The sequence below is a fragment of the Melozone crissalis genome, unplaced genomic scaffold, assembly GCF_028551555.1.
Source record: "Melozone crissalis strain CALT ecotype California unplaced genomic scaffold, PUWL_Pcris_2 ptg000023l_1, whole genome shotgun sequence".
NCBI classification, from domain to species: Eukaryota; Metazoa; Chordata; class Aves; order Passeriformes; family Passerellidae; genus Melozone; species Melozone crissalis.
The window spans coordinates 24741309-24762352 of record NW_026535801.1 but is presented as its reverse complement, the minus strand read 5'-3'; the positions used below and the strand labels follow the sequence as shown (position 1 = coordinate 24762352).

Below are 21044 nucleotides of genomic sequence, written 5' to 3'. Positions count from 1 at the left end.
TTAGTAGTTGGAAAATCTTCCTTACCTCCTTCTATTTAATATCCCCAGCAGGCATTTACTACACTGTGGAAGGTTTTCATGTATTTAAGCCAGCCTGGTGATCTGTTCCTGAATGGTCCTGCCTGGAAAATGGGCAATTTATTACAAGCACTTCGCAAGGGAGAGAAAAATGTCTTCCATTAAATTGTTTTTTACTACCTGTAGGCATTAAATTATATTCTTTTCTGATTGATGGTAGCCTTGTGATTTGGACAAACAGGAGCAATTGGCTAAGGTGAAAATGTACTCACCCGAGGGTTTGTGCACAAACGAAAAGAAATGGCAGAACTTGTGACAATTACTCACAAGGGTATCTTGGGCTGGATTTACCTTTTTATACAAGCTGTTCTCCTTTTTAACTATTAGAAAATCTGTTTAAATTTTGTTATTCAAATTCAGTATTGAATAAAATATTACAATATGGGATTACATATTGTCACACCCTTATCATTTTTTTCATCATAGGCAAATGTCAAAGCTTCCATGGTGAATTTGCTAAAACCTTTTTCAGTAATTTTTTGAAATTTTTGAAGATGACCTACAGAATCGTATGGAAATGCATTGATGTGATCTTCATTGTGTTTGCTCCTTTTGAATGTTCCCAAAACATAAATAATCATGGTCTTACAGGAAGTTGCTCATCAGTTGGCTGTCATGGCAGCTATCAGGGAAATGGAAATTAGACTAATTCCTCCAGAGAGGGAGGGTTTACAGTGTGCTTGGTGCTACTGCAGTTCCCTGCCATTTTAGTAATTTAGGTGTGGATCAGATATGATTGAGTGTGCTGCAGTGACAGAAAATAGAGTTATACTTGCTGATATTACACCAAGAACAACATAAACATAAACATAAACAATCTCCAATGCTAGGAGCACTGGCATACAAAAAACTGCTCTTCCCCTAAACATGTTAACCTCCTGCAAACCCTGAATGTGATTCAAGTTGTGTAGTTGGACAGAAAACACCTCTCAGTGTGGTAGGCAAAAGTATTCACTGCTGCACATGTTTTCTTTTCATGAGGTCTAGCAAAAGGCAGCAAGCTTCAAGCAAAATACAGGTTTTGTGAAAGTGTTCCAGGTGTGTTGCCAGACATTAGAGATGTGACTATCTTATAGCTGAGATCTGTAGGGTTATCCTGATGACCATTGATTCTTAGGGTAGGGCAAAACAATTTGTTCTCCTGAGAAGACTGACTTCCATGCACTTTCCAGTCTCTCTGCTATGAGTGCTTCTTGAGGTATCTGGGATCAAGACCTGCACTCTTGGTGTCCCTCTTCTCTTGCCTGTGATGCACTACAGCTTCCCCATGACAGTTTCCTCTTTTTGGGAACGAGGACACCGTGGGCAAATTGTGCCATGATCTTGTTTTGATATGAATCTGTCAGAGTGGGAACCAGAGGAGATGACAAGCTATCTTTGTTCCTTTAGCCAGTTTAGATACCAGTGTCCCACAGTCTGTTTGAGATGTTAAGGACAGTTTATGTCATAATTTTGGTCAAGACTTTAATCAGTCCATCCCTGTTTTCTCAAGATGCAGCCTGACACCAAGGCTGAATTATGTGGCAGTGCCTCAAGGCATGTTTGCAACAGTGCAGTTGTCTCAGCGTGATATTTATGTTTGATGCTTCAGGTGGTCCCAATAACCTCACACTTTCACTTTAATGTGTTTTCATGTCTGCAGTGGGAGTATTAGAGGAATTCTGGAAGCTTTGATGGCTTCTGGTCCTGCTGGCAGGTGGTAAAATATTTCACCTGTGTCCACGCATTGGCCATGAGTTTTAGGAACAGGCAATGATTCCTCAGATTAGAGCATTGCTGGTGTAATGCAATGGCTACAGAGTGGATTTGCAGCTGGGTCCTGACAGTTGCAAATCTATTAATAATGGGGTATTTGCAGAAATGTAAAGACATTGCATGTACTAAATTGCATCTGTCTTCTAAAAAAAATCTATTAATGGTTTTAAACACCCTATAAATAAATAAGATACAGAAACCCTAAGTTCACTGTCTTAGAATCCATAGACATGCAGATAAGATTTCTCAGAACTTGGATAGGAATTCTCTACTGCTCTGGTAAAAGTTCATATAAACAATTTTATCTATATTTTTAATGTCACAGAAATAATTCCTGAATATTGTTAGCACTCCTACGTTTTCTCTTTATAACTGGAATTTTAATATTATATTTTTTCATCTCAAGGAGGAAAGTACAGGGGTACTTGAGTTTAAACCTTCTTATCCTAAGCACAAGTTTTGAACTCAGTTCTGTGGTTGGTGTGTTCACCTTTGGTCAAAATTGGATAAACAATTGGAGTTCAGATGTTATGCTGCTATTTACTTTGTAAGTAATCTCTCTTTTTTCATGCATAAGGCAAGGCAGCTTGGAGCAGGTTACTCTGACAGTGTTAGATGACTCAAATGTGGCTAAAGGTATCTGAGAAATTTGTGTGAAATCCTTTTGAAGTCTTTGGAGAGGAACAAGTACTCCTAGGCCATGAATCATTTTAAATGTTTACCTTAGGGAGATATGAGTTATTATAGCTGAGAAATGCCTTTTTCTGTATATAAAATATATATTGTTCTTGTAAATTTAGGCTGACAATGCTGTAAGCGTATAATTTGAACAGAAGTTTGTTGATCTTCCTCTGTGTACTGGGGGCCCAAAACCAGAGCATTCTTATTTCAGATGCGGCTTTGTGAGTGCCAAGGGGAATAATCCCATTCCTGCACTTGCTGGCTGTGATTTTGCTAATTCACCCCATAGAGCTGGCCCATCCCAGGTACAGGACTCTGCACTTACTAAACTTCATGAGGTTTCTGCCAGCCCACTCCTCCAGTTTGCCATGAACTCTCCATGGGCATCAGAAGGGGTCATTCTGTTCCATCATGGAGGTCATCAGTGTTAAAAACTTGAAGCATTAGACACAGGATCCATCCCAAAATTGACTGGCTGGAAATGAGAGTCACTTACACACTGTCTGCAGTTAGGTTTCATTACTCTTTAGGCCAAAAGTGTCTTCTTAATGAGGCAAAATTCTTACAAAACCAAGGAATTGGTATCACTGGCTTCCATGAAGCGAGTAATTCAATGAAGATTTCACTTTCTGTGTCCCCACTACTTTCCTTCTGGGGAACATGGGTGAATTTATTCTCTTTGCACAATCTTAAAGTTCAGCTTTACAGTATTTATCTTTAAAAAGAATAGTTACTTTTTGTAGCTATTCTTTTCAAATAGTTCCTTTTTAAATCCCTGCTTTTGAATTGAGTTGGCTACTTCAGTAAGGAATGCACTTTCATCTCATAAACCCCATTTGACTGTATTGGAGCTCTGCCAGTTTATGCCAGCTGCTGCTCTTGTGAAATGGCAAGCCAGTCAAGATCCTGGATTCTGGATTTCAGGTAAGATTTTTTTTGTCTGGAAATGTAGCGTGTGGAAAATTAAGAAGGACATGTATTTTTATTTCATTAGCAGTTCAGTATAAACATAGCAAAGGTTTTCTCCTCTATGTAGGGGGTTTGAGCAGGAAAACTGACAAAGGTGGTATTTTGAAACAAAAGAAGCATTTGTAAAGCAAACACTGTCATCTTTATTAGTAATGCACTACATGTGGATCTAGTTTTTGTGAAAATCTAGTACAGCACTGCAAATTATGAAAATAGTAAGACATGCTTACAAAGAACAATTGTCATGTTTTAAAAAATTTAAAATCTTGTGCATGGCAAAAAGACTTTTCATGAACAGTAATATTTTGGGTGTAATGAATGTGTGCTTAGCAAGTATAGTAGGTATAGTTCATTTAATTTTATTTGGTATCTCAGAGATGCTCCCAAAAGAGGACACAATGATCTCACCTCCTAAGCAAACTTCATGATACCAGGTTTGGGTTCCCATCAAAGGTGATGGATAGAGAGGGTACTATTGTCAGCTCCATAAATTACCTGTAGCACTGCTTTGATTTACTGAGGAACTTTAGGGTTATATGCAGTCTAGACTGCGATTTTTATTGAAATATTTGTAATTTTTGTAGCTTTGTTTTCAAAATTGTATTTAAAAGATAATTTTCCATGCAGGTTTTTTCCTCTCTCCTTTTTTTCTATTTAGATTTGAAGTGATTTGAATGAACTTTGTATTTGGAAAACCTGAGGAGGAGGTGGGTGCTTTTTCTGTCAGGAGCAATTGATTTAGCTGAAGTAAGAGATAGTTGCAAACAATCTCTTCAGTTGCCTGCAATTCAAGACAAATTTGAAAATCCCAGCAGCTGGGATAATGCATCTTACCCAAGATGCAATGAGAAAAATGGGTACAGCATGGCACAGCTTAATGCTTCTGTTTCTGGGACTAGCACAGATAGCTTTGCTGTCTTAGGTATATGTGCAAAATATTACTGTTCATGAATTTCATATTGTTATTTCTATAGTTCAGTGAATACCTACGGAAGAGCTTCTGTCTGAAGTTTCGTGCCTTTGGCTCAATCACAGTAAGGCCACATGATCAGTCTGGTCTGCCATGGAGGCTGATAAACTCTCTGCTGAAGTGATTACAGTCCAAGGCAAGCACCAGACAGAGAGTATGACTAGGATGCAAAAGCTGAAAGTAGATATTTGCACTTTGTAACACTTACTGTAGTGTGTACTCACAAACTTCAGATATTGCAAACAAACAAAACCGCAGCCAGCCTCATCCATCTCTCCCAGTAACCATCATCTGACCCTGCAGAAGCCCCAGTCAGGAGCTCTCCTCGTGCTCAAGGGAGCAATCACGGCTCACGAAGTGGAAAACAGGGAATGATCCTGAGGTCAGAGGTGCATGGCCTGGCTTCCTGATGCTGCTCTGTCAGGCCAAGCTTTGCAATGCTGCGGTGCTCCTGTGCAAATTGGAAGCTTCAGAGGAGCCCTGACAGTGGTGCAGAGGATTTTAGGAGCAGAGAATTAGGAGCCCCATAAAGGAAGAGAAGTATTTACACAGTCCTCACCTATAAAAGGAAACCATTGGTCATGCAAGAGGACTTCTTGGCTTCAAAGTAAGACTTGGGGGAAAATCCAACCACTTGAAGCTTAATCTAGATAAATGTTGCCTTACATCTAAAAGATACATGTTTAGTTGTAGTTTATTGTTAGAGTAACTGAGCAAGAAACAATATATTGTCCCCCCTTGCAGGTTTTAAATTAAGATACCTTAATCTTTTTGAAGGATTATTTAGGTCAGTGACTAATCAGGGCCTGATTCAACACATTTTATTTACAAAGCAGGATTAAATGGATGATATGTCTGAGGAATTTCTTTCACTTGAAAAAGAAGCCTAGAAAGAGTGGCTATCTTAATAATTAGCAAAATAATATTATGATTAATTACATGTATTATTTTAAGAGTCTCTAACACATTTTAATTTTAGTTTAGATTTTAAAATGGTATTCTCTAATATTGACCTTATAGCAAAAGTCAGAGGCCTAGCTTAGAGTCAGAATACCATAAAATTCATGGCCTTTTGTAGAGGATCCATTTTGGGGAAAATTAAGAAAGTAACAAATATTTGGTGCTCTTTACCAACACAGATTGTCTCCCTGTGTCATAGGAGTTGTAGGATTGGGCTGTGGACACAGACATATTTCATTGGCATTACTTCTTTTGGCTGAACAACGTGAGAAGTTATATTAGTGAAACAATTATTAGAGTACTCTTTGCTAATTTGAATGCCAATAGAAAAAAAGAGATTATGTTGCAATTGAAGAATGCATCCCAATAGCACTGAATCTTTTTGGATCATATTTCAAATGAATTAACTTAGAGTAAATTATTTCAGGCAGAGTATATTAGCAAAGGAAAGAGCTGCTAAAGAGCCATTACCACTTTCCAATCAAATGAGAAACATAACTGAGTACCACCTGTCACAAAGGCAGTACAATGATCCAGATGGTTATTTATCTTCACTTAGGGAGGAAGAATGGAGAGAGGAAACGCTGCTGCCAGAATTTGTGTTTTTCCCCTCCCCCTTTTTACCTTTTTGTCAGAATAGTTTCTCTAATTACAGAGAAAAAATGCATTAGGAATAGTTTATATTGGTGGGCTGTTCCTCTCCATATGTGAGGGTAGTTCACATCTTTATTTTAGTAGTATGAAATGCACTTTGAGAGGTCCACCCATTACTATTTCATCTTCTACGGTCATTAGGACAAAAATAGAATGAAAAGCATTCTGACTGCTTGATAGTTATTTTGTTTCCCCCAGAAGCTTAGGAATTAATTTGCTGATTTACTTGAAATAGGAATAACCTGTAACAAGTTGAAAATAATTTGCAGTTTTTAAAAAGGTTTCCCTTCATTAATGAAATATGTTTATGATAAATATGCACAGTATGAGCATTCAAATTAATGTGTATTGTGCATGCATTTTATTTACCAGTGTATCTGAGGCTTGAGCTTAGGCAGGAATCAAGAGAGGGCAAGCTGATCTAACCCCAGTCCTTTCTGATTCTGAATATTGTGTGAAATTGTTCACAATGTTGCTAAAATCTACTGGCAACCACATTAGGTCTGACAGAGTGCAGGTTCTTTTTGGAATTAAGAACATGCTGAGACTATTGGACATATATGTAAATGAATGAATTAGGCTTCAAGCATATTTCTGCTATGGGGACATTTAAAAGTAAATAGTTCTCATGTTCAGGTTTGTAACTAACAGCTCTGCGGAGTTCACTCTTGCTTAGTAGCAGTTCCTACCCCCCCCCATCCTGGTAGAGTGACATATTTTATGGCTAAACTGGGAGATGAGCCAATACTCCCAGGATGTCTTCCTAGAACAGGAATTGTATTCAGAGAAATGGTTTAAATAAAGAATTTCTTTTAAATTATAGCTATATATTGATCACAAAATGAAAACTGACAGAAAGGTATGACAGTAAAAATGTGAGTGGTGCTGGGCTAGTAAGTGATGCTAGGACTCTGTGACAGCTTTTATGAGCATATAAAAATACACCCATATATATAGCATCACTTACTATATCAGAATACCTTCTAAGGACTTAGGTGGAGGAAGTGGTAATTCCTCCACCCTCCTGATAATTTGGAAGTGCTCTTTAGGCAAGAAAATCTCTCATGGGCTTGAACTCTGTGACTTCTAGGCCTTCATTATTGTTTCTTACCACATACCTATATTATTGTTTCTTACCACATATCTATTTTTGTATTATCAGGGCTATGTCAGTGATGCTCAAGACAGTGGGAATTATTTACATCCCTGAGCAGTTTTATGTCAAGCCCAGATAGATGGGTACATGCCTACTAAATCTATGCTATATGCCTACAAAGAACTTTGAGAGTGTTCTGAGCCTTTTGAATGTAATTCAGCTTATGCACAAAACATACCCCTTGTGAACAGCTTCTGAGGATCAGAACCTCTGTTCAGTGGGGTTTAACACATTGACTGTGACTTGGGAGAACATCTGAGCTACTGGCTTGCTGCAGGCCAAAGGGGCAAAAGGCAGCTTGAGGAAGGAGAATAAAATTCAACTTTTACTGTCTTTAATTTCTTATGAAAGCTGACACCAGGCAGGGATCAGGTCAGTTTCTGACATAAATTCAGAATGTTATCGAACAAGAACAATATTTCTCCTTTTTTCCATTGATGTTTGCTTTAGGAGCTTTACCACTGTAAAAGTAAATATAGAAACACTCACTATTTCGTTTATCCAATGCACTAGAAATATATATATATAAAGAAAAAAAATCAGTCTGGCATAAATATGCCACAAAATTATTTCTTTTTATAGCAAATCCTAAGTATTCTTTATCTTACAACTGAAGGGGATCTGCTTGTCATGATTTCACACCTGCTTTTTTGATGAAGCTTCTCCAATTGTTGATGATTTGAGAATTATTTTTTTACCCTTCATGTACAAAAGCTTGAAAATAATACCTAGTTGTGTACTAAAAGCTGAAACTGGAAACTAAACCTGCTCTATTTAAAAATTTCACAAATTTAAAGCTTATTCTTTTGGGATGAGAAATGAAATTACTACTGTAATAGAGTAATACAAACATAATTGCTGGACATGGAAGTATGGCTTACAATCAAATTCAATAGTGAAAGAAGCCAACTTGAAGTAAGGGAAAACAGAATTCAAATTCAATTATGAATCAACTAGAGAATAAATACTATTTTCTCTTAATTCTCTTTTTGGTATGATATACTGCTGTAATGTTACAAAAATAGCTTAGTTATGTTTGATTAAAAAAATTTTCAGCCAGCTCCTTTATGTTCTTCCACTTTTGTATATGCCAAGCCCTTGGCTTTGGAATTTTGGATTCAACATTTTGGACCTTCATACTGAAGCAAAAGAATGACTTGCACTTTGGCTGTCAAAGTGTAGCTTTGTAGCTATGGAAGTCTGTGGTGTTTTTATGTGTGTGAAGCAGGACAATACAGAATAATTTGGAGAGGTTTTTTATTTAACCAACTTTTTCCATATTTCATCTATCATTCTGTAATGGTGAGCTCCTGACTGTGGAGCACTGTGACAAAAAACCTTTGGAAAAACAATTACATGGCTGGTCCTAACTCTCTTTTGATGGTCCATTCCCTGAGTGTGGTGCTTGTGGTGTTGATCCTGTTTTTCCCTGTGAAGTGTTGGGGAACAGTGTCATGTACACAGCACCTGAGTTGGTTCTGGGCTTTACATTTATAGATGTGTCTATGTGCAAGTGTGTTTTGAGGGAATATTTTGGGGAGTGAAAGATGTATGAATGCCATTGAGCTTGAAGAATTGCAGTAGCTATTGAAAAAATGCTCTTGGACAAGCTTGAGATATTTAGGCAGAGAAGACTAAGGTGATAAAAAAGACTAAGACTAATGAATATTATACTAATATTCATTGAAATAGCTGTCTGTAGACCGAAAGCTTTTGGTCTTCCTGATTTCACAGGTGGCATATTCACTTTAAATCTATTTTCCTTAAAGGAGGAAAATCACTTTTAAACACACTCTTTCCCAGCTTCATCATGACTTTTATAGCTTAATTATAAGCTCCTACAAATAGGGTTTTACTGTGCAAATGCTGACACAGCCTTACCTCTAGTGACCTGAATGGCCTCCTGTGTTAATTACTGAGATCTGTAATCATGTTATGAAAATACACATCTTGCCTTTGTCCCAGAACCTGGACCATACCTGTTGTCTGTCTTTCTGTACAGTGTTAAATGTATGTGTCACTTTAAAGAACAAAATCTCACTTGTAACTCAGAAAAATAGTCCCCTTCTTTGTAAGAATCAGCTTTGACTCCCCTTTCCTTCACACTGCTCCCCCAGCTCTGTGTTTTGCTTGGCTGATGTACAAGTAATTCAGCCTGGAAGATCTCTGGGAGACTTGAAGAACATGTCCCATGGCAGAGGAAATTAATCAGATTTAGTGAAGCTGTTTATTGATCTACTTTTAGACTGCAAAGGATATCCAAAATGTAGGGCATGGCCTGCTGCTTTGGCAAGGAAATTAATTTAACAGGGAGAGAGAAGTTACTTGCTAGTTCATTTTTCATAATCAAATCTCTGGCAACTTTGATTTTTATGCACACAGGTTTGAATGGGCTTGGTCTTTTTTTGGAAGATACAGTGGGAAGTGATGAAAATATAAACTTCTCTAGATCAGTTGTTTTGGTAAGTAGTGTCACGCTTGTTCTTAGTAGTACAAGTACTGTGAGGACTCAACTTATTTTCCCATTTGTACAGCAAATTTAGGCTTTGACAACCATTTGTGGAGCTTGATGGGGTTTTGGTATAGCTGAATGTAACCACTGAGATGCAGAGCCAGATAGACTAGGAGAAGCCAAATGTGTATCAGGCTTGAGTGATAAAATTGCGTGAAAAGAGGGTAAGAGTCTTATACCAAAAATATGATACTCTGATATGTTTGTGATTTGCAGGTAGAAGAGGATGGTGGGGTTATCGTAGTGGGGGGAAGGGGAGAACTCTCTTTTGAAGGTGCTGTCTGTAACTAAGGGCCAAAGTCGGGCAGGACTGAGTGAAGGGTCACTGTTTGCTGGTACTCATCTGGTGTTGGCTAATCAAATCTTGGCCCAATACTGCCCTGAAGCAGCCGTGCTGGGGAGCCTGCGGCTGAAGCTTGGTGGGAAGCACTAAACTTCTGAGCCGTGTGTGGTGTTTTCCACAGTCTCACCCGGCGCTTAGTGGGGCCCGGTCCCTCCGCTCCCCACTCCCGTTGCAGCGCCCGCGGGGTACCGGTGTGCAGGGCGAGGAGGGCCCGGCAGCATCCCGCATCCCTCATCCCGCATCCCGCATTCTGCATCCCTCATCCCGCATCCCGCATCCCGCATCCCTCATCCCTCATCCCGCATCCCGCATCCCTCATCCCGCATCCCTCATTCCTCATCCTCATCCCGCATCCCTCATCCCTCATCCCTCATCCCTCATCCCGCATCCCTCATCCCGCATTCCTCATCCTCATCCCGCATCCCGCAGGTGGCTCCGGCTCTGCCCCCCCGCGCGGGGCCGGCGGTGCGCGCGGCCATGTGACTGGCGCGCGCTTCCTGCCTGCGCGCCGCCTGATCCGCGCCGGGAGCGCGGAGCCGGGAGCGCGGAGCCGGGAGCGCGGAGCCGGGAGCGCGGAGCCGGGAGCGCGGAGCCGGGAGCGCGGAGCCCGGCGCAGCCCAGCGGCTCCCGCAGCGCCCGGGGAGCGCCCCGGCCCGCGGGCGGCGGGGAGGGGGCGCCGCCGCAGCCCCGCCGCCGCCGCATGGAGACTCAGGACCAAGGGGCGCAGATGGAGCCGCTGCTGCCCACGGTACGGCTGCCGCAGCGCGGCCCCGGCCGGGGGGATGCGACGCGCCCCGCGGGGAGGCAGCCGGGGAGGGGGCGCGGGGGCCCGTGTCGGGCACCGCAGCCGGTTCTCGGTGCGGGGGACACAGGTTGGCCCGCTCCGGTGCCGGGCGATGCCGGGCGGTGGGAGTGTCTGGCGCCAGGACGCTCGGGGATGGAGCGGTGTGTGTTTGTGCGTGTGTGTACGTGTGTCCCTGCGGGGCAAGCACCCTGCCCTCCGGGCCCAGGCATCCCCTTGCTCTCGGTACCCCCTCTCTTCGTGTCCCCCTGCCTCCCACATCTCCTCCCTCAGGCTCTCCCGCCCCCTGCTCCCCGCGGTGGGGCAGCGCAGGGCAGCGGGCACCTGTGGGCAGCCCCGCGGGGATCCCGCTCCGGGCCCGGGGCAGTGTCCGGGGGTCCCCGGCCCTCCTCGCTTGCAGAGCGCAGAGGAATCTGCTGAGGGCTGGCTCTGGCACGGCAGGGTCTGCCTCCCGCCGGATCCCGGGCTGTGCTCCGTGCTGCCGTGTCGCAGTCCCTTGTGCTCAGCTGGTGATCGGGGTTATTGTTGTCTGAGGGGGACGCGGTGCCCTCTCCTCAGAGCACAGTGCAGCTGCACAGCTACGGCTGGGCAGCCTTTTCCGTGCAAGAAGGAAAGAGATCAGGTCGGGGGCTTTTAGATCTGTAGGGACCCTTTTTCCTGCCAGGCCTTCCCCAAACACAGGGCTGCAGACGCACAGAAGGTTTAACTGTGGGTGTCGATCTGGATCTCATACTGAGATTCTGTTTGTGAATGGTGGTTCCTGCCTTGCACAGGAAATCTGTCTGGGGCAAGGAAAAGTCTCTCATGTACATACACAAGTGTCTGACTGTGCGTACACATCCCTGTCAACACACTGCATAGGTCTGTGGAGGCTTTGCTGCTCCTGAAATGGCTGTGTGTTAGCACGGCGAGCTGCACAACATTGACAAAGCTTGAAAGAGACAAGTCTCAGCTGCTGCAGGTTGATGAGATGCGCTCGTGGCAAGCCCGTTTTTCATAGGGTCTGTTCCCATCATCTGTTGACGTGGTCCATTTTGCAATCAGGTGGCAGGTTGCTACACAGTGTGAGGTTATCTCTTTTTTCTCCTTGTGGCAGGGACGGTTTTTTCCCATTGCTTTCTGGATCCCTTTTATGAATCTTACATCCTATTACTGGCTGCTCCCTCAGTTTCTGACAGTGGAGTAGAAGGTCCTGTTGCTTTCACTGACAGTCTGGCTGCTGAGTTCCTTTCTGTAGAGAGACAATTAAGTGTAAACCAAGTTTCCACCTGTAGTTCATGACAGTGATTCCATGGAAGGCTTAGTCCTTGGTGTTTCACAGGAATGCAGCAGTCAGTAGCAGATTTGCTCTGGCTCATACCTTGCTGGGCTATGTGCTAGTCTCACTTTGTCACCGTGTGCTGTCCCTGAGCGATGGCCACTGCGCAGGGAGCCAGAGGAGTCAGCTTTCAGAAGGCACAACGTGCAGGATTGCCTTGGGCTGTCTGGCTTTAAATTTTGTTTCTCTGGGCTGTGCCCAGAAAAAAAAGGCTATTGCTGTGATTGAGAGCACCTAAGAAGATAATATTTCTTGTGTGCTGATGAGGGGACAATTGTCCCTTGTTCCCTCAGGAGCCCTGCCCTGGTGTAGTACCTCTCTGCAGAGCTGCAGGTCCCTGTCCATAGAGCTGCAGATCAGTGCTTGCTACCTTTGTGCCCTTGTTCCCACCTCCATTTACTACAGCTAATTATTTCAGTTGTATCTGCTTCAAGTGGGGGCAGGAGACATGTAATATATATATACACTGTGGCATGTACCCTGGTCCCCTCTTACTCTTGTGGTTTCTGAGAGGGCCTGTGCACCTTAACAATGCAACATTGATTTCTTGTCACAATCATGGCAAAAGGCACAGCTCCTTCAGGATTTCTGTTTCTGGTGACGTTTTCTCTGTGTGCCAGGCAGTAAAGAGTGTGTTTGTGCTGTGGCAGTCCCAGCCTGGCTGCTGTCTGGGGCCCTATAAGGCAGAAATGCCTTTTGCATGCTGGGACTCTTGTACCTGGGGTCATGGCAGAGTTTGGGGAGCAGCAGTAGGTGAGAACTGACCGGTGCCAAGGTCTGTTAGGCTGGGAGGTGATGTTGTGACACAGCTTTAGAGGACTTCTGTTCTGGGGATCCATCCTCATCTTGACTGGAAAAAAAACAGAGCAGGAGTGCAAGCTGTAAGATGAATACAGGTCTGTTCCCAAGCGTTGTCCCAGTCCGGTGGGCTCTGGGAATGAAGAAAAGGCTTCTAGCAGAGCTTTTTCCCTTCAGGGGTTGCTCTGGGGGCTTTGCTATATGCAACAGAGTTAATTTTTTTTCTTTTTTGTGAAACTGTAGCATACTGTATAGTTTAATTGTTATTTCTAGTAAGATTGAGAATGTAGTCCTTTATTAATTTTATCTACTAATGGTGCTCAAAGGTAGTGAAGCCTCAGTGAAGTTTCCCACCAAAATCCCACAGTCTGTACAAAGTGGAATCTACTTTTATTCTAGTGTTAGTCATGTGTTATTTATTTATTATGCAAGCTTTTAACTGAAAACCCCAATTCCTCACAATCTGAAAACTAATAAAGTACGTTGTTACCTGTGGTTCTGAGGAACTAAATAATTTCCTTGTAAATTTCGTGTCCCATTTTTGGAAAACAAGTCTTATACAGAGACAATAGCCTTGTTAGCATTGTTAGCAGTTATGCTAATGTGGTTTTTTTTTTTTTTTTTCCCGCATGGACAAGTTTTGGTCAAAATGATTAGAAATCTATTGTTAATTTACCATATATATAAACAGAAAATTGTTGAAGCTGCTCTTGGAAATGCAAATATAGTCTTAATTTGTATTGTTCAGTAGCTATACTAATATGGTAACAAAATGTAGTTGTATGCTTTCAGAATCATCTGGTGATTTATGTATCAGTCATCAAGTATGTTTTTTTCAGTGATTATTCAGAATGCTTTAAATAGTTGTGAGTAATTGAAAGATTTCTGAGGAGTCATCATTTGTTTACAGAACAGGGGAAACAATCTGCAGACCTTCACAAAGATCTTCTGTTGATTTCCTAACAAAGAACTAAATATTGCGAGTTTGTTGTGTACATGTATACCTGATTGCATGGAAATTATTTTGAAAATTGTTGCTTTATTGTGACTTTCTTGGCAATTTATTCATAGCACAAGTTGTTCATATTTGTTCCTGTAGATTCTGGATATCTCTCATATGCAAATCAAAATTGGTTTTTAAAATAGGGTTGTTATTCGGTGGAAGTTTGATATTTTGGATAAAAGGAGGATATATAGATAAGGTGCAGATATTTTTGCTAACTATTTTTATGTTTGGCATGTTGTTTTCCTGTGTTTTCTGAAGGTAGCAGTAAAACTAAAAAAAAAAAAAAAGTGAAATTAACTTTTTCTTTTCTAAGTTTGTGTTCTCTCACCCTCCTCGTTCAGTCTTAAAATTAAAGAGCTATTTTGTTGTATTTATTTGTTTATTTATTTTTAAATGTCTTGCTCCAATCTGGCAGATACAAGGCCTTAAGGCATGATGTTGCTGAGCTGTATGTGGGTGCTGCATATGCACACACTACAGTGTATGGTGTGTGTGCTCTAGGTAAGACAGTGTTTGTATCAAGAGCACTCTGGTGCTGCTGCAAATGGCACGCAGTTATTGCTGCTTGGGACTCTCTATGTGGGAGAATGGTATAGCAAGATCTTGGGAAGTAACTATTTTTGATGCAGCAGGTGAGTGTGGGAAGCTGCTCACGCTAACAGGCCAAATTCTTTTGCTTTTGTTAAAGCTGAGTGGGCCCTGGGATGAGACGTGCAGATGAAATGCATTGCTCATTGTGAGGAGGGATGTCAGAGCCTGACCCCGCGGTTCGTGGAACAGTACTCGTTCCCAGTTCCCTTCCCAGAGCACAGCATTGTAGCAACACTTAAGGCAAGTTTATAGAGACTGCAGGAATGCTGAGATTCTTTTGGAAAATACAGAGGCAGTATTACATTTTCAAGACAAGAGTGCTGAGATAATGGCAACATTGAAATTAAAACCCTAAAGCTTAATTGGAAGTATAAATTTAGGACTGAATTTCTGCTCTTGGTATTTTCTTTATTATTGCCCGATTCTGAGATCTAAATAAAAGGAAAAAAGAAAACTTTCCCCAGAAAATGCTAGAAAGAAATGAAGTAACAATCACAATCATGTGTTTATTTGAGTCCCCCCAAATTCTCCTTTATATTTGCCAGTGTCACTGTTAAAAAAAATTACATCTGGATCATATGGTGTTCTCTGGTGTTTCTGTTTAAAAATAAATGGCAGCCTGAGATATATTTGCACAAAAAAAGTACTGTGTGGAAATCATCCCACCTTAATGCATCTATAACTTGTTTGATTTCTTCCCACAAATTCTACTTGTTAAATATATGCTTTCAATTTCCTCTGTTGATAATTGTATCTTCTCACTACTTTTTCCTTTGGAAAAAATGTAGAATGAATTCTAAAACAAAATACTTCCACTGACATCTTTTAATGCTTCTTAAATAAGTAATGTTTACAGTTTCAGTGGTTGAGAGGATTTAAGTAGGTGAGGGAATACTTAATCCACTGTGAAGTGTCTTAGACAATTAGTTGTGTGTCTGATATGAGGGAAAGCCATAGGCTTTGCATGTTCCTTTCCTAGGTTCAGGTCTGCCTTGTAAAAAGCCCAAATATTGAAGAATTGCATCTATCTGACTCCTTTTGCAATAATAATGCCATTTTGATGTCATACAAATGTGTTCACAAATTTTCTGTGTTGGTGCAGTTTAAAAGTTCTTCTCATGAAATGAAAAAAAAGCGTAGCATACTTAAAAGATAATTAAAATCCACCCTTGTTCTACAAGGTTGTTTATTAGGATAGGCAAGGTGAAAGTTGGAATAGATGATAAAGGCTATTGCTAAATATAGAAGAATTATCTTGGGGAAAAAAGAAGTTGCAGGGTGAAATGAGGGTAAATGAGGTGTGGAGTTTTGTGCAAACTTGGAGAATCGAGGGCATTATGGCTGACTGGTATGAAAGGCAAACGGGAGCTGACTGAATTTCATGGGCAAAGTGTAGGGACAGAAGCAGGAAAACCAGGGCCTTTGCCTCCTTGTACAGCAGGCACAAAATAGTATCTTGAATTCTGTCTTCTCTGTCTTTGCCAATTTCCCTGTTTTCCTACTTAGAGCCTTTCCACTTTGTTTAATTCGGTATTTATGAGACATCACAAAGTTTATAAATAAATACATATGGAAATTTAGTGGAAATGTGAAAGATAAGGTCAAGATTTGCAAGATCTCAATTTTAATCAAACTGACCAGGAACTTTCTGCAAGAAAACTGGCGTAGTAACGTCACGTATTTAGGAGAAATTCGGTGTGCTAGTTACGTGAGCTAATATTTGGCATTTGTAAGGTATTAGTTGATCAGTGCAGTACTGTGTGTGTGTTTTGAGAAAAGAGTAGCAATTGTAGAACAGTTCAAGAACAACAAAAATGAGCATGGGCCTAAAAATGTGAAAGAGCATTTGAAGAAACTGGGATTCTTTAGCATGGACATGCATGTTTGGTATGTAATACTGATGCAAAAAGGATCAAGCAAGGGAAGGGATCCCTAACCAAGAGAAAGGTTATGGGACAATTTAAAAAGCATGTTAAGGAAAGCTGTCTAATGCTAAGAGTGATGTAGTAATGGGACAAATTGTCTGGTATGGTGTAGTAATGGGACAAATTGTCTGGTATGTTGTGGAGTCTATTACCCATCTGCAGGAATAGGTAAGACAGTTATTGCTGCTTTAGAGCTGAATAATGGGCAAGAAGACCTCATGAGATCTCTTCCAGCCCTATCATTCTGTGAAAAGTGCTCACTTTTGTCTTTTTGGCACAAGAATGTTATAAATGGATGATAGACTAAGTGCAAACTAAAGAGAAAGAAGTAGTTTATCTGGATTACAAATGTTGATGCCCTCAGTTAAGTCCACCTAAATAGTGAATTTACTATGAACATTTACATTTACTGTAAACATATTCAAAGAGTATCTTGCAATGATAAATGCTCACTGTTGACCCGTTTTGTTTCAAGCAGGTTTTAAAACCGTAAAATGCAACATTATTTATTAATTTGTGTTTGCAAAATGCCAATCTGAAATGTAGATTTTTAAGCCTTTTGGAATCCTCTTGACTTTTTAAAGAGTGTAGGACTCTGTCTGCATTAGTGAGGCTGCAAGAAGTTCCAAGACAAATTTCCCTGGGAGCAATTACTGTCACAGCAATTAGATGTGACACTCAAAAATGACAGAAAATATTGCATGTTTGTGAAGCTTTTGGAGAGAGATTAAAAAAATTCTGCACCTTTTTCTGGAAACTTTTATTAATAGTAGTTAAAATGCCATAAATTCAAAATACCCTTGATCTGAAGCCACTATTTTGAAGAATAGTTCCAGATACCAGTCACTAGCAATTGTGCTAGGTTATCTCTAGAGCCATTCATAGTCACTGAAACTATGTAAGGATGGAAAAAAGACCCAACCCTGCTATTAGATCCTGGCAAGAATGAAAAATGGGTACTTTAACTGTAATTAGTCTGGCAAACAATGCCATTAAAGTTGAAAGCAAAATGCCATGTCTTTTCCAGAGAGAAGATGGTAGGTACATATAAACTTCCCTCTCATAGGAATGTGCACAGGGGTTTTACTTTAGAGGTAAGCATGCAAAAGCAAGAATGTGACTTCATGTCACATCTGAAAACTTTCGAATTCTGAATACCACTGAAAACTTTGTGGTGGTTGTGTGGTATCAAGGATATTCATAGTGTTGTAAATATGATTAGGAAATAAAGGCACAATGAGGCAGATTGTGTGTAAATTTTAAGTGCTTTAGATGTTTTTTTTTCTATGGTACTGGCTAGTTGTCTTGAAGTTTTTTATTTATAAAGTCAAAGAAGAGCATGCACAGGGAAATAAAATTATTCTCCTGCTATACTCTATAATATGAAGAATGTAACAAAAATTAGAATTTCCTGTTGCCTGTGGAAGAGTGGGCATTTGTCTACCTTTGAATTAATGAAAATGGGATAGCCTGTATCCATTTTCCTAAAATGCATTAAGCATTTCTTTTAATCATTTTTATGACCTATTTAAGTAGCTACCAAAATAGCACCGGAGTGTCCCAGAACAGTACATTATCATGTCAGCAGAAGGGATATTAAATGTATTGGTATTTTAAAAGAATTTATAGAATAAAATTAGTTCCCTTCTGCCCCCTCATCCCCCAGTCTGTGCAGCAGTTGCTGCCAGCCTTCTCAATGCTGTTCCTCAGAAACAACTTAGCTTCCAGTTCTTTTGAGACTCTTGCTACTTCATTTGAAGCTTGTACATGTTTCCAAGGTACCATCACCATGGCAAATCTTCATGCAGTATCTGCAAATCTGCTCTGGGCTGAGATTTTAACATACTTTACTTTTTTTTCAGTAAATTTCATAACTTGGATTGTAACTCATGCTATCCATCTCCTTCAATTGGTGTTATCATTTCCCTTTATTTGAAGAGAAGATAGAAATGCTCAAACACAGGACTTCACTGACTGTATAATTGTCTTTTAGAAAACTTCCACTTTAATATGTTTTTCCTCTTTATGACTGTGCTGTAGTGAAATACTTAACTATGTCCACTTGTTTTTATTGCAATCTTATAATAGCTTTTGAAATTAAATGTAGTAATGAGCTGTAAAAGCACTCATAAAGCTGTGTTTCATACTCATCTGAGAGTCTTCTCATGAAAATTCTAATAATAAGTGAATTCCTTGTTTTGGGAGAAGCAGCTGAATGATTTCAGATCAGGTGAATATGCTCTCAAAAAATAGCATTGAGAAGTGCAGAAACCTTCATGCTTATCCTCACCAATTTCAGAAGAAGGAGTTTTTTCTGTAGTGATCTGTCTGGATTTCCCCATCAGCATCAATGTGTCTCTTGCTTTTGGAATAACCCCTCACCCTCAGTCCTCCTCTTGTAGGGGAATGGATTGAGAAAAACCCTGCTGTGGAGTATACGCTGAAAACTCATGTAACTCATGTGATTTTGTCTTAAACAACATAGGCAGAAAAAGGCTTTTAATAAATCTTTTAAAGAAAAAGACATATTCAGCTTTAGAGAGGATAAAATGTTTTTTAGTGATCTATAGTTTGTGCCATTTAATTGTGTTCATTTCAGATTGTCTAACCTGAAAGTTCAGGGCTTTGTGTCTGCTGTATCTGAATTGAATTACTTTGGCCAGCAAATATATGAACATTTCTTTCCATTTGCCCAGCCCCAGGTAGATGAGATGTTTCTAAATGTTAGCCAGTAGGGCCCAGAGCAACACAACTGCAGCTGCCTCTGGAGTGAAGACCATTTGAAAAGAAGCAAGTAACTCTCCACGGAATATTTGTGAATTATGAATTTTTCTCCCCAATTCTCTGTCCAGTGCTGGCCAAATTTGGGCAAAAATAACAGAAGCAGCAAAGTCCTTTTTGCCTTGAAAAATACCAAGCTGCTGAAGAATGTGCATGCTTTACCAAGGAGTGCTGCTGACAAGCCAGCTTTGGAGGACAAGAGATGTTTTTGAGAACTGGGTGTAGGATTTGCCTTGGTCTAACTTCTGCTACAGGAGCTGTGTTCCCATTAGCAGATATTGTGTACATGGTAACAGAATTAGAGCTTGCAAACTCCAGTAAATTATAGCCAAAACCCACCAAATCCCAAAGATATCTTACCCTGTCTCCCTCCCCCTAATTTCTCCATAAATGTGAAACTTGTTAATATATGTATGCCTATGAAAAATGTTAAGCTAGAAGGTACAAATTGAACTATGTAAAATAATCTTTTGAAGAAAAATATGAAAATATTTAAGCTAACTAATGAAAGTTATTATCAAAACATGTGAACGTGGAGATATGTAAAACCTGACTAAATTGTTTTGTTTATTCTTCTTTGAGTGATTCAGACTTATACAATCCAGTCTGTTACACATTCATATGACTAATGTGTCTCGGGTAGCTCAGCACAAAGGATGTAGGTTTTGATGATGCATCCAATGCAGGATCTGAGAAACTCTGCTGGGAAAGTAGCATTCTTGCTCTGAAATAACTGTTTTGAAATCTAAACCAGTAGAAATTATGATTCCAAAAGTAGTCTGATATTAAGATCAGCTCATCATATAAAAATTCTGAGTAGTGTTTCAGTGGCAATATTAGAAACAGCTATCTCTGCAAAACTAATTCTTGGTGACTCTTAGACTACTAAAATTGCTAACTATGACACTCATCAATAGTTATTAACTATTTAATATTTATTTGCTTGTGTCTGTCTCTTATCTCTTGGATTGCATATAAAGGATGGCTGTACAGAAACACTGCTGCAAGGCAGACAGAATCAGAACCTTCTCTTCCAGTCCCTTAGCTGTGTGAGCTGACCTTGCATAAATGCCATGTTTACCCTTGAGAAAATTGGGCTAATCTGCTTTGTGCTTGGCATCCCACAGGAATAAACATGGTAAGAAGAAAGAATATTAAAGCATGGATAAGGTGCTGTAAAAACTTGAGTGGTTATATTTTATGTTTATTTGTTTGGGAAGAAAGTGGTGTGAACTTTTTGGGATGCAGACTGTGTGGGTGCAGGGTCTGTCACTCACTGGTCCTGGTCTGTGACACGGGCTAGGACAGCCCACATATGAACAACTAGCCTGCTTAGTAACATGATTGCAAACAAATTCATCTCTGGCAATACAAAAATCTACTTATTTTCTCTAAGTTTGTTACTCTCCAGACTGCTTGTGGAAATTACTGAGCTACTGTAGAATAATAATTTTGAATGTAATCACATAAAGTGCTTGCTCTAAGAGTTCAAATAATAATGGTTATAAATTGTGAGTGGACAGAGTTAAAAATTCCTCCTCAATTCCTCCTCCTTGTATTTTTTCTTTTTTTTTCTTTTTAGAATAAGAAAACTTCCAATTTTCATGCACAACAAATATAAAACTTTATGGAATAGGGCAAATTCTTTTTTATGGATACGAAATAATAAGAAATTATAAAACCCAAAGCAAATTTAGTAGCAAATCATTATTAACTTTTTTGTTTCTAAATATATAGAAACAAGA

General features: G+C 40.2%; 1 protein-coding gene across 2 annotated transcripts in view; it reads left to right on the top strand.

The window, feature by feature from the left end:
* Positions 1-10730: 10730 nt before the first annotated feature.
* The window catches only part of SLC4A10 (solute carrier family 4 member 10), a 146526-nt gene continuing 136212 nt past the window's right edge, over positions 10731-21044 (top strand). Inside the window, exon 1 of one of the 2 annotated variants that reach the window (XM_054278048.1) lies at positions 10731-10826. In XM_054278048.1, coding sequence (XP_054134023.1) covers positions 10779-10826 — 48 coding nt within the window. In that variant the 5' untranslated portion in view covers positions 10731-10778. The remainder of the gene's footprint in view (positions 10827-21044) is intronic. The other variant, XM_054278050.1, reaches the window with a different exon arrangement.